The sequence below is a fragment of the Leptidea sinapis genome, chromosome 27 (genome assembly GCF_905404315.1).
Source record: "Leptidea sinapis chromosome 27, ilLepSina1.1, whole genome shotgun sequence".
NCBI classification, from domain to species: Eukaryota; Metazoa; Arthropoda; class Insecta; order Lepidoptera; family Pieridae; genus Leptidea; species Leptidea sinapis.
The window spans coordinates 5,159,510-5,172,794 of NC_066291.1; the positions used below are offsets into that span (position 1 = coordinate 5,159,510).

General features: G+C 35.3%; 1 protein-coding gene across 1 annotated transcript in view; it reads left to right on the forward strand.

Annotated features, from left to right (window-relative positions):
- The first annotated feature begins 1,841 nt into the window (after positions 1-1,841).
- LOC126972910 (unconventional myosin ID-like) overlaps positions 1,842-13,285 on the forward strand; it is a 43,703-nt gene continuing 32,259 nt past the window's right edge. Inside the window, exon 1 of the mRNA XM_050820013.1 lies at positions 1,842-2,067. Within this exon, the coding sequence (XP_050675970.1) occupies positions 1,979-2,067 (89 nt within the window). The 5' untranslated portion in view covers positions 1,842-1,978. The remainder of the gene's footprint in view (positions 2,068-13,285) is intronic.

Sequence of the window (13,285 nt, forward strand, 5' to 3'; positions counted from 1 at the left end):
CCTTCCTCCTTTGTGTATTAGATTTAGTTATCTTAAAGAAAGATTTATTTTAAAGCTCTATAGCTTGCCGACGAACAATCTTCTTAAGAATCTTATTGCTTATCAATCGTCTTCATTTCCGAGACAGTTGTTTATCTTGCAAGATTTTTCTTCATTTTTTAAATTTCTACAAGATTTAAATATTCATCGGAATAATGACACACTTCCCTGCCATGCAGGTTCTTTTCGATGTAAATATTCTGCAATTAATGTTGTAATAGATCCAAATTTAACTTCAAAAGAGGAGGTTCATGTATTATTGTCAGAATGGTCTAATTGTAAATTTGTTTATACGGATGGCGCAAAAAACAATAATAATGTTTCTTTTGCAATCTACCTTCCTGAAATTAGGAAGGGTATTGGCTTTAAGATTAATAGATATGCCAGTATTTTTACTGCTGAAGCCGTCGCTATTCTTTTTGCTTTAAAGCATATTAAGAAACAAAATCAACTTAATAAGAAGTGGGTAATAGTTAGTGATAGTATGAGTGTGTTAAAAAGTTTGTCAAATAACAAAATGAGTGCTAACATCAATTACATCATTTTTGCTATAAAGGAATTGTGGTTCGAACTATGTTTAATCGATATTAAAGTGGATTTCGTTTGGGTCCCGTCCCATATAGGAGTAGCAGGAAACGAAAGCGCTGATTTTCTAGCTAGAACTATCATTAATATATCCGATCTATCCCTATATCCTGATTGCAAAGATCTAGACATTAACATACCATATACAGATATAATAAGTAATCTAAAACAGCGTATGACTCTTCTTTGGGGAAGATATTGGTACAATTGTACAGAAGTTGAAAATAAGGCTCATTCGTATACTTTGTTAGATAATCCCGTTAATAGCACACCCTGGTTTTGTAAGTTTAAAAATAACGCTCACAGAAAGTTCTATACTACAATAACACGAATGCGTATTGGTCACTATCGATTGAATTTTCATCTTCATCGCAAAAAAATTGTCTCCTCTCCTTTTTGTGACCATTGTAATAAGCAACAAGATCAGTCTCTGGATCACATCTTTTTTGATTGTTCGTCCTTTGGCATACAGCGCCTTGTGCTGATGGATGAGCTACTGGAAATATATGGTGCACCCAATATAATCCCGCTCTCAGTAATAGATCTATTAAAGGACACATCAACTTATATGTCCTTGTATAAATTTGTATGTAGTACTGTAAATACATTGTAATTTGTAGATACATACGTTGTAAATTTGTTTATAATTATGTAAATACGTTATAACTTGTACATATACAACTAGTAATAGTATAGCGCAATTCGCGAACTGAACAGATAATGTAAATAGGTAGGTATTATTCTAAAAAGTTATGCAAATTACACTGGATTTGACTTTAAGAAAAGGGGAAAATTATTAGAGACTATATTACTGGATTTGGACTTACTAAAAGGAAAATATGGAAAATATTCTTTAGAGAATTATACATTAACGGAAATGGTAAAATAACTGATGACTTTAAGACTGGATTGGATTTGATGAAAGAAACTACTATAAATATTCGCTATCGAATATACATAATTGGAAAAGGAAAATGGAAATAATGTAAGATGAAATGAGAAAACTGGATTGGACTTTTTGTAAAACAAAATAGTGAAAATAATAAATACCAAAGAAATGAAAATACTAACGACAAGGCAGTAAGGCCCCTGGCTATAGCCTGTTCGAAAGAACGAATTAATATAAAAAAAAAAAAATTGACATGACACCAAAGAGTATAATAATATATTGGGAATGCATGACTCTTTCGTTACTTCGTGAATCGTTGACAGTTTGGTATAAATTGTTCAGCAAGTAGGATGTGTTTCGTGTTGTTGAATCTCTAACGGTTTGTTGACAAAACAGTATTTTAAATGGATTGAGTTTCGTTTATGTTTTCCATTTATTTAAGTTTAAGTGGCTAAATAAGTAAAAATGACGAGTCAACCAGAAGTCGGTGTATCCGACTTCGTTCTGTTAGACAATTTGACTACGGACAAGTTTATTGAAAATCTTCATGTGAGGTAAGTCCGTTAGCAATGTTTAAATATGTGTTTTGTTTACTATAAATAGAATTTTTTATTATCATAAAATTATTATTGTACATACTAGAACTTTAAGTCTGGTTTTGTTTTAATTTTGTGGTTTCGAATTTTGTAGTTTAGTTTATTAAATAAAGTTGGTGTATTTCTCTTAATATATTATGTTGGAATTATTATCATTATAGGCGGGTTTAAATTATCACATCGTGCATGCAGCACAGCATGTACTATAATATTTATCTTATTAATATGTACATGTTATTGGTTGTATGCCACTGGTTTCTAGGTAAAAAATAAATGGAAATATTTTAACCCTTACTGTTTACATGAAACTATACACTTAAAGCCTTTAATATTTTTTTTTTTGAATAGTGAAATTCACAGAAGTACAAAATCACTACATATTGTTTAAGACAAAGTTCTCCACCGCATCTAGACAAACAGATGTTTGTGATAAATTTGAAATCATTAGATTTCAAATTTATCACAAAATTGGTGCATTAGCACCAATTTTCATGCTACATGCACCAATGGATAGTGTGTTCTCAAGGAAGGTTTTAGTATATAATTTGTTAAATTTTAGCATACATTTTTGTATGTTTACAATATTTGCCACCTGGGAGCTTTCAACAAAAGTACTGTCTAAGCCATAGGTTCTCAATGTGGGCGATAACGCCCCTTCTGGGTGTTTGTGACTTTCGGGGAATAATATAATACTATATACTAAAATATAATATTTTACGTTTAAATATAATTGTGACAATAGCTGTTTTTTAATTCGCGACAGATGGTAAGTGAAATTAAGATGGGGGGCTCTAGAAAAAAACATATTCTCAAAGTGGGCGGTGAGCAAAATAAGGTTGAGAAACTATGGTCTAAGCCCTGTGAGATAAAACAAAATAATTTATGGTGGAATTGTGTCTCTTATATAATATAGATCTACAGAAAAGTCTGAGATGGCACACATATACTTCTTATACCTACAACTATCTCTTAAGGGTAACACATACTATATCTATTGTTTCATTTTTTACTAATTAAATATGATAACACATTTCCGTTGGGCTTAGACTACATTATTCCCGAATTCTTACATCATATTTTTCTCAGCTATATATTTATATATATTATGTTCTTGAGCAAGCCTATAGTTTGCATTAATCTTCATTGTAATATGCAATATCTTTCAGTCTTTTCTTTTTATTAAAATTATGTAATAATAATTAAAACAGTTTTGGCTGTATTCAGTAGTAAATTAGTAAGTTAATAAAATAGCATTGTTTTATTAACCTGTACATATTTTAATGCATTATACACATGGACTGTTCCCACGGGATGTTTGACATGATTCTGCTGCTCATATCCACTATTCACATATTCACTAGACAAATCACAAACATAGATGTCATCCTCACCATTTGAATGTTTGGTGTCTCTCCACATAGTGGTTTTCATAGAGCTTTCTGGCACTTACAACCATACTGTGTGTTTTTTTTATGATAATAAGGGACAAGACGAGCAGGACGTTCAGCTGACGGTAATTGATACTCCCTGCCCATTACAATGCAGTGCCACTCAGGATTCTTGAAAAACTCAAAAATTTGAGCTCGTCACGTTGAGACATAAGATGTTAAGTCTCATTTGCCCAGTAATTTCACTAGCTACGGCGCCCTTCAGACCGAAACACAGTAATGCTTACACATTACTGTTTCACGGCAGAAATAGGCGCCGTTCTGGTACCCATAATCTAGCCGGCATCCTGTGCAAAGGAGCCTCCCACTGGTAATAAGCTTTCGTGAGTGGTGATACCAGAATGATAGGTCATGTGTACACCTTACTAAAAAGTTGGCAGCACCCTTTGCTTCCCCGGAGCATAAAAAAAAATATGGAAGTCCCATGCCCGAGGGTGTATGAGGTGACTTAAAGCATTTACCGTTGGGAGGCTTCTTTGCACGGCTAAAATATGGGTACCACAATGGCTCTTTTTTCTGCCATGAAGCAGTAATGTGTACGTATTATTGTGTTTTCGTCTGAAGGTGTCGTAACTAGTGAAATTATTGGGCAAATTAAACTTAACATCTTATGACGAGCGCAATTGTAGTACCACACAGAATTTTTGGGTTTTTCAAGAATCCTGAGCGGCATTGCATTGTTATGGGCAGGGCGTGTCAATTACAATCAGCTGAATGTACTGCTCATCTTGAAGTCCCTTATTGTCATAAAAAACACATCTGTTATTCCTCTAGTGTTGCAAGAGTGTACATAAGTGAAGTGGTGAGTGGAGTTTCATTTGTACAAACAGAATGAAAACAGAATTTGAAGATGGCGGGGTGAGGGAGGTGCGCGCGCGGCTGATGTCATCGCTCAAGGTGTTACCGCGTCCTTTTGTTTACTTTTCCTTTTACTGTGCATTGCAGGCTCAGATAATCAAACATTCCAAAATATGTTTGCTATTATTTTTATTGAAGTCGGCGGCGTTACTTTGCGGAAATCCATAATTGTCCAAATGTTTTGAGTTTTCTTTAGTGTTTCGTGATTCCGCCAATATTCGTCTTTAAACAATTCGACACGTGTTTCGCGTCTACACGAGGAGATTTTGACTCGCCAAACTCTGTCACGAGACTTGATTCTCTATGATTCTGTTATTTTATTTTATTATTATATTTATAAGAATTATACATTCTGTACCTTAACATTGTGCGTCCTTTAAAATGTATACACCCAAACTACTGTTATCCCTGATCTGTTGCACTCTAATACCAGCTTTTACCATTTGACCACGTCCAACGTAGATCTGCTCGAAAGTTAAGAGATCCTAAGATCTAAAAATAGTTGAATAGCATGATGTTTCGTCGCATATTTGTGCATTTTCTATCGCAATCACGGTGTGAATATCTGTTTGACATAATTTGCATTAATCTTATATCTTTAAACGAGCAATTCTTGTATATATATATATATTATATATATATATATATATATATAATCTGAATCTCTGAAACGGCTCCAACGATTTTCATAAAATTAAGTATGCAGGGGATTTCGGGGGTGATAAATCGATCTAGCTGGGTTTCAATTTAAAAAAAATGGTTTTATCCATGTTTGAATGAGAAACAGCTACAATAACATTAGAATACAAAGGTAAATTTCGCCACTATATACAAGACTATTATAGCTCAGATGGGACATTGGGTGATCCGGAAAGCAGAAGACCCCGGTTCGAATCCAGATGTCCTATTAGTTTTTTTTTTGTTCAAGTTTTGTACATTCTTAAAAATCCGAGCAAGGCTCGGTCGTCCGGATATTAATCATTAATTGGAACAACAAGGTTAACAGCTTACAGAGTAGGTACACTTTGTGCAAACGAAATCCGCGACGCAACATAACGTATGTTATGTACATACATATATACATTCATATTAATTATTAATCATCATTAAATAAACGAGGTCGTAACTGAATGTACCTATGTATGCAAGATTTTTATGATTGTTTCAAATTGTTATTTAAAATTGGACAAAATACGGCTCGAATTCGTACATCAAGGGTGTAGCCATATCAAAGTATCTAAAATATACTTTATTAAGTAATAATTTTATTAATAAACCCTATTTAGGTCGAAACTCAGCATACTCTGAATGAATCTAAAATATTGATGGACAACTCAATTGTGAAATCTATATGGCATAATATGGTAATCAAAATTCAGATATATAACGCTGCTCATAAATAAACTTCTTTAATCGTCTAAACACAGCTTAAACTTCAAAGTTGTACTATTCACCGTTCGGTGACAATTTGGTTTAGCAGGTTCGATATAACCATTCCAAGGAGATACGATGCTCGGCAGCCTTACAAATGCTTATAAAACGACCCCGGAACTATTGTAATCGTAATCGTCTACAGCTGCAGAGATATATATATTGGAATTTAACACAGGGATCCGGTATAGCATTTTATTGATTATGGTATTAATAACAAGGACATGACCCTTTAGGGGTATATTTCACCGGGCCACCATGGTGGCGCAACCAGTCGTGTCCGTGAGCTACCAATCTAGACACCAGCCATGACGCGTCCGAGCTGGTCGAGCCATTAAATTGTTTGCGCAACCAAAGGGACACCAGAATATGAGTAACTCCCTATAGAGCTGTATATATTATTATTTTGTTGGTAGCGGCAACTGGTTGCACCACTGCACCGTGGTGTCCTTAATATAGCCCTTACAGTAGCCGATCTGATAGACTTCGTTATGCCCCAATAAAACGTGTTAAATATTTATTTCTTTAAATAACCCGTTGACGTAGGCATATAGTAAGAGTTTATCAAATCAATAAATGGTGATTTTTTTTTTATTCATTTATTGCAGTAGCCTTTACAAATTTCAAGAGTACAGTCTGCCAAACTACGTAAGTAGTTTGTCGGCAGCAGCTCTCGTGTAAAGATAATACTTACAATAATACTAAATTTACACTATTAACCTAAAACTATTATTAAACCTAATGTACAGCAATAAAGTTATTTCGTATTTGTAAATTAACTCGGCATAATAAAGTTAAAATTATAAATGAAATATTAAATAAACTTATACTAAATTCATTTCATGGGCACAGTGAGAGATAATGTTTTGTGCGAATTTGTTTAAGGTGATTTTTAGAGGAAACATCTTTTAGCAAATCCTGTGGCAGTTCATTTATGACAGTGGGCACTATCCAGCGTTTTTCTCTTTTCCCATAATTGTTTTTAATTTTGGGTATAACTAATTTGTTACAAATTAGTTATACCCAACTAATTTGTCTTTCTTTGACAAACGAGTTGGGTATGTATGCTTAATTTTGCATGATCGTTTTTGTATTCTGAGATCCTGTTGCAAGTGCATATATTATTATATACTTCAACGAAAGACTTACTTCGGTTTGCCCAAGCAGTATTCGAACAAATTTTATGGTTCCTAGTTTATGTTCCTACCTACGCGTTAATATTCCTAAAAGTCCTACAACGCTCCTGTGTTGCAGGAGAGTGTGGACATAGGTCAGTAAACATCACGTGACCCGCACTCTCATATGATCTTTCTTCCTCCATGAACTTAACTTAACTTAACCTCTGTCAAAAAAAGTTAATATTGCGATCATGATTTCTGTTTTGTTTTAAATATGCCTAAGTACACATTATTAAAGATGCTTTGTGACTTGTGAGGTGGAGGATGATCAGCATTATGTGTAATAAATAAAACTTGTAGGTCAAGGTGTTGTCAGAATAAAATCTATAATATTCTCTGTAAAATATATTTTGACACCGTGGCAACAGTCAATATATTTATTAATTTTGTTATACAATTTTCTTAAATAATTCTCTAGGATCTAAGTCATACATATTTAATAGCTTTCTGTAGCGAAACAAAAGTATAAATATCAGCTAAATTACCCCATAGCAGTATGTACATAGGACATAATACTATGCAAGTAATTAAAAAAACAACAATTCAGAATTGTCAGAACTATTTCCCGAAAAAATAATACGACAGTATTGTAGTTATCTTTACGCATAGAGCAAAAAATATACTTCTGCATACAAAGTTGTTTGTCATCAAGGCTGAGATGCCTTATGCCTTGGTCTTAAGAATTTGTTAACATATTGTAAGAAATTGCTAGAGTAATAGAACAGTACTTTAACTTCATACTAGAGCGCCCTAATAACGCACGAACACATACACACGATTTACACGGTCGCTAAGCAATCTTGGGGAGACAAAACTATTGGGTACCACGCTAACGAGACTGGTTGCTGTCCGAGATAAATTAGCTTCGCCGCACCTTCCTCGTCGTCAATCTTTTTGTATGTATCAACCCTAGCGCTCCGCCCGTGTAGGTATAAATTTTGAAGGTGACCGCTGAGTTACGCTTCTGTTCTATTATTACCTGTATTGTGGCTGTGGTGTATCTATCTCTTGTCAGCGTGTCTCCATAACACTACATGCGGTTTGCGCCACAATCATTGTCTCGGATGATGCATCCGACCGCACTTTCAATACATAGCTCAATTTCGCAACTCGGTGCCTGCTGAAACCCACTCTGCTTACCCCTTTTTGTGGTCGCCGCTTTGATTGAAGTGTCGGTTTTACGACCCCGAAAGCGCTTCATTGACAACTGTCATGATTAAATTATCCCTTTGAGGAAAGCGCTCAGTTTTATGAGCTCGTAAAGTCTTTCCGCATTGGGGGTGAATAGAGTGGCTATTAACTAGAGTCTGATGCTGTCAATATTTTCGAAGTGTGAGATAACTGTCGCAATAAAATTGTATTAGCTCAAATCAAAGAAATTGAATTTGTATTCGTTACCTTAGAATATAGATGAGTTAGAATTTACTGAAACTATTTTATTACATGCTGTGGTCTTAGCAACTGCCCAAATGTATATACTTATTATGGAAGTCGATTTTCATGGCTCTTTTGGATTAACCTTTCGTGGATTATAATAGCTCAGTTTGTAAACTTTATCACATACATTCTACTCGTAAAACCTCAGAAGTTTTCATTTAACTGAAGTCAATTTCAACAATGGAAGATGTTCCTTCAAAAAAGCCGCACTGATTATCTGATAAGGGGTCGTCCATAAATTACGTGAGGTGTTTTTTTTTTTTTTTTAATTTTCTGTCCCTCCCTCCCCCCCTGGTGAGATGTCGTGAGATTTTATTCAACCACCTCCCCCATCCCTCAATCTCACGTGGTATTTTTTAAAATGTGGGTTTCTTATATAAACGCGTTGGACTGTTAGTGTTAAAATGAAAAAAAATGTCTAATGTAAATTAAGCTATTTGGTATTAAACAAATATGGTGGTTTGACAGTCAGTTGATGTATAACGTCGAAGTATAAATTAATTTTTTTTCCAACGAATTAGTGAACAATCTGGTTTTAAATGGACCAAAATAGTATATTTTTTTTTCGTTCAAACAGAAAAATAATGCGTGATATTTGCCGAGACCCTCTCTCCAACGTAAGATTAGATGAGATTTGGCTCGACCCCCTCCCCCCCTTAAACATCTCACGTAATTTATGGACGCCCCCTAAGCCTTCGTGTTGTGTTGCACCTCATCATCAGGTAAACTGAACACTTCTATGTCATCATCTTGTATAAAAGTATGAATTACGTTTACACTTATAAGTATTGGGTAAAACCTAAGTACAGTTTTCTTGGACATAAGTACAACACAAATGTTTACACGGCTACGTGACCGATGAGCGCGGACAGAAGTACCTGCGATAATGGTGATAACTGCTAGCTAATGGAGCCGCTTTAACGATCTATATATTATGTTTACAAGTTATTGTTTAGTTGTTTTAATACCTGGGATAATAATATATTCTTCAACACATCAAACTGTTTGTATGTATATAAAAGAGAATGTACTATGTGTCAGTGTAATGTGAAACCTGATTCTTGCCGCCGAATTCCACCTTCGCACGACACGCCACAAGTTAGGATATCATCCCCACCATCCGGATGTGTAGCGGTCCTCCACAGTGCGGTTTTCAATGAGCTTTCTTGCACGTACTACAAAGCTGTGGAATGAGCTTCCTTGTGCGGTGTTTCCGGGACGATACGACATGGGTACCTTCAATAAATGCGCGTAAACCTTCCTTAAAGGCCGGAAACGCTCTTGTGATTCCTATGGTGTTGCAAGAGAATGTGGGCGGCGGTGATCACTTAACACCAGGTAACCCGTACGCTCGTTTGTCCTCCTATTCCATGACAAAAAAAATGTTAGCCCAATTTAAATGGGAAGGGGTTATGTCGCCCTTTATGTGTGTGAATAATAATAGGCGACATAACCACTTACGAAAGTAGTTTGTTAGTGCCGAATAGGTGGCCCCTGGTGGCTGTGTTTTTATCTTTTGCACCATAGGTCGAATTGATATGAAATTTTGAATGCTTGTTTGCAAGTGGCAGTTTTGGAACACATTTGTAGTTTCTTTTTTTTTTTTTTGGTGAATCGAAGCTAAACGGGCACCGGCTAGTATTTATCAATGATAAATTTTTCTTTAGTTATTTTCGACATTATTTTCACCCTGTATTTTAAGCATTTTTTTTTATTTAACTGCTCATGCAGTTTTGTTATAATTAATTATTCTATTACTGGCTGTAGTTTTCCCAAACCGATATGACTTAAGGATCACCAAGATTCAGGCTATTAAATAATAAGTTTAACTGTACGATATTACTTTGTAACCATATTTTTTATGACAAAAAAAGCCCGCTGAGTTTGTTGCGCCAATTCTTCTCAGGTCTGAGGAATACTTTTTGAAATGGGTGGTTTTTGACTTTCAATAAGTTATATCACATCCTATTTTGAAAAAAAGTTTTGAATTTGAATAAGAGCATTCTTCTACGCATGCCTTGACCCCCGGTGTTGCGAATACGGTTGCCACCACTGAAATCTGACAACCATGACAAGCATCGTGAAAACCCCGGATTTAGGAGCTTACAACCCAGACAAGTCAACTGTATTTTTTAAGCTTTGATAATTAATACGTCTAGATAGTCTCTTGCTGTTAGACAACCGATAAAAACAGGCCAGGAATATTAGTTTAGTGTGCGTGACGAGCTACTTCTTATACTCGCGATTTGTATGGCACTTTGTGTTAGTGTGCAGGCATTGCTCAAAATAGAGGTTAGTTCTAAATTCATTTTTTTTCTATCTAGTCGTATAAATTATCTAAATTCTTTTTAAATCACTGACGAGACTGTTTCTGTCTTCAATAAAATATTTCTTTCTTTAGTCCACTGTTTTGTGAAATGCCGAAATCGCGGATCGCGTCGCGTGCGGCGCTGAATTTACAACTCTTAAACCCGGGCTTCAATTGAAACCCCGGTCGGACGCTCCCCTGACGCCTTCTAAACTAGACAAATCCGGGGAAACCCGGACGGATGGCAATCCTAGTTGCCAATGTTAATAGCGTTTGTCTCATCAATTTCCACAACGTAAGAATACTAGCTCTCTTTTGTATACTAGCTGACCCAGCAAACATTGTATTGCCATATAAAGTAATAAAAAAAATCTATAATTAAAATTTATGAGGTATAAAAAATAGATGCAACTGATTCTCAGACCTACCAAATGTATCGTACTACAATTATTATTGTATTCGATTGCCATCTTGCAACCCTATGGCGGATTTGTGGATGGAACAGAATAATATAAAAACCGCGATACAAAAACAGTTTTATATCGTAGATGGGCGAATATCTGAAGGTGTGTGTATGTTTCAAAAATGAAAAATATTAAAAACTAGCTGACCCGGCAAACGTTGTTTTGCCATATAAAGTATAATTCACACGATAGTTTTATAAATAATAAATAGCCTATGTGTTATTCTGGTGTGTAAGCTATATTATTGTAAAGTTTCATCAAAATCCAATCAGTAGTTTTTGCGTTAAAGAAGTTCAAACATATATCCAGACATACAAACTTTCACATTTATAATATTAATAGGATTTGTCAAAAAAATTAAAAATATATATTTAGAGGTGGGTCACCCTTATCATCATCGGTTCAGCCGTTTTCGCACGAGACCCTGACGTATGTATTATTAGATAATAAAGTGATGACTATCATAAAACTGGATCATGGATTCAAGCGAAACGATTGTATAAAGTCTCATTTAGCAGTTGTTGTGGACTATAAGACAGTGAAGTTTGTGTCTACAAATGTTAATGTCCTGCCATAAGAGAGGGCTCTGTGAGTGCACCAACAAGAGTGAATGTGCTTCATGCTCTGATAGCCGCGTAAAGTTCACACTCTTATGATCGCAGTGACCTTTTCCATCGTGAACTATAACTTGCTGCGTTTTGTTCGCGGAGGTCGGGTGTGTGTCGCTGTTTGTGTCTTTCTGTGTATGATAATAGTTGACGAGACGAGCAGGACATTCAGCTGATGGTAATCGATACGGCCTACCACTGACCTGTACTATATACCACTGGACTGGCGGCTGTCAAAGTGCTTTTGTGCCATGTTCGCAATTTTGGCGCTATTGGCCATGTAACGAGAGTCTGCAGTACTAAAACTAGTGATGACCTCGGCAAACATCGATAGATGGTGGGAAACTATTTACAAGAAAAAAGTGTACTTTATTACGTTGATTATTGAGCTATAAATAACACGGAAAACGGATGAAATTAATTCAAAATGTAAAAATACTTCAGAGTATTTTACGTTTCTTCGCAGCCATTATATTATACGTCAAAATTAGTTCTCTGGACGCTCGCGAGTGGCTCTTCAAATAGGCACAAAAAATTGCTGTGAACAATATGGAACAGCCTGTCCAGTGGTATTTATACAAGTCAGTGCGCCCTACCCATTATTTACTACTTGAAAAACCCAAAAATTCTGAGCGGCACTACAACTGCGCTCGTCTCCTTGAGACATCCGATGTTAAGTCTCGTTTGTCCAGTAATTTCACTAGCTACGGCGCCCTTCAGACCGAAACACAGTACTGCTTGCACATTACTGCTTCACGGCAGGAATAGGCGTCGTTTTGATACCCCTAACCTAGCCGGCATCCTGTACAAACCAACCTCCCACCGGTTTGCCTTTTTGCACCGCTAGTATTATTATAGTCAAAGTTAAATAAACTTTATCCAATTAGGCTTAAACGAAGCGCTTTTGAATGGTGACTAAAATATTTGTTTTAAATTTCTGAATCTACCATATTTTCGGAAAAGTAGAGCTGGTGAGAAGAACGTACAAAAAACTCAACAGCCAATTATTTCAATCAATAGAGTATTTTACAACGGCTGTAATATACAATACAAATTAGTTTGTAAGGTGCTGCATCTAATATACGAATTGTGTTCTAAGTTAAAAGAGTTATAAATATCAACTATTTTGTAAAAAGTAACAAAGACATGTATAAATATAAATAATCATATATTGGATACATCAATCTTTCATTTCATAGGATACATAATAGCTTTAAGGGTAAATGTATACACTTCTATAATAAAGTCCCAGCCACTGTTCAGGCATTATCTAAAAATAAATTTAAATGTTTTATAAAAAATGGCTCTGTCGTAAATCCTATTACTCCACTGCTGAATATCTAAATGATCGGACAGCCTGGGACTAGATTGTGATTATTTTATAGCGATAGTCATTGTACAATATTGTATATTTTTATTGAAAAGAGCGCAAAAAAAGAACGCT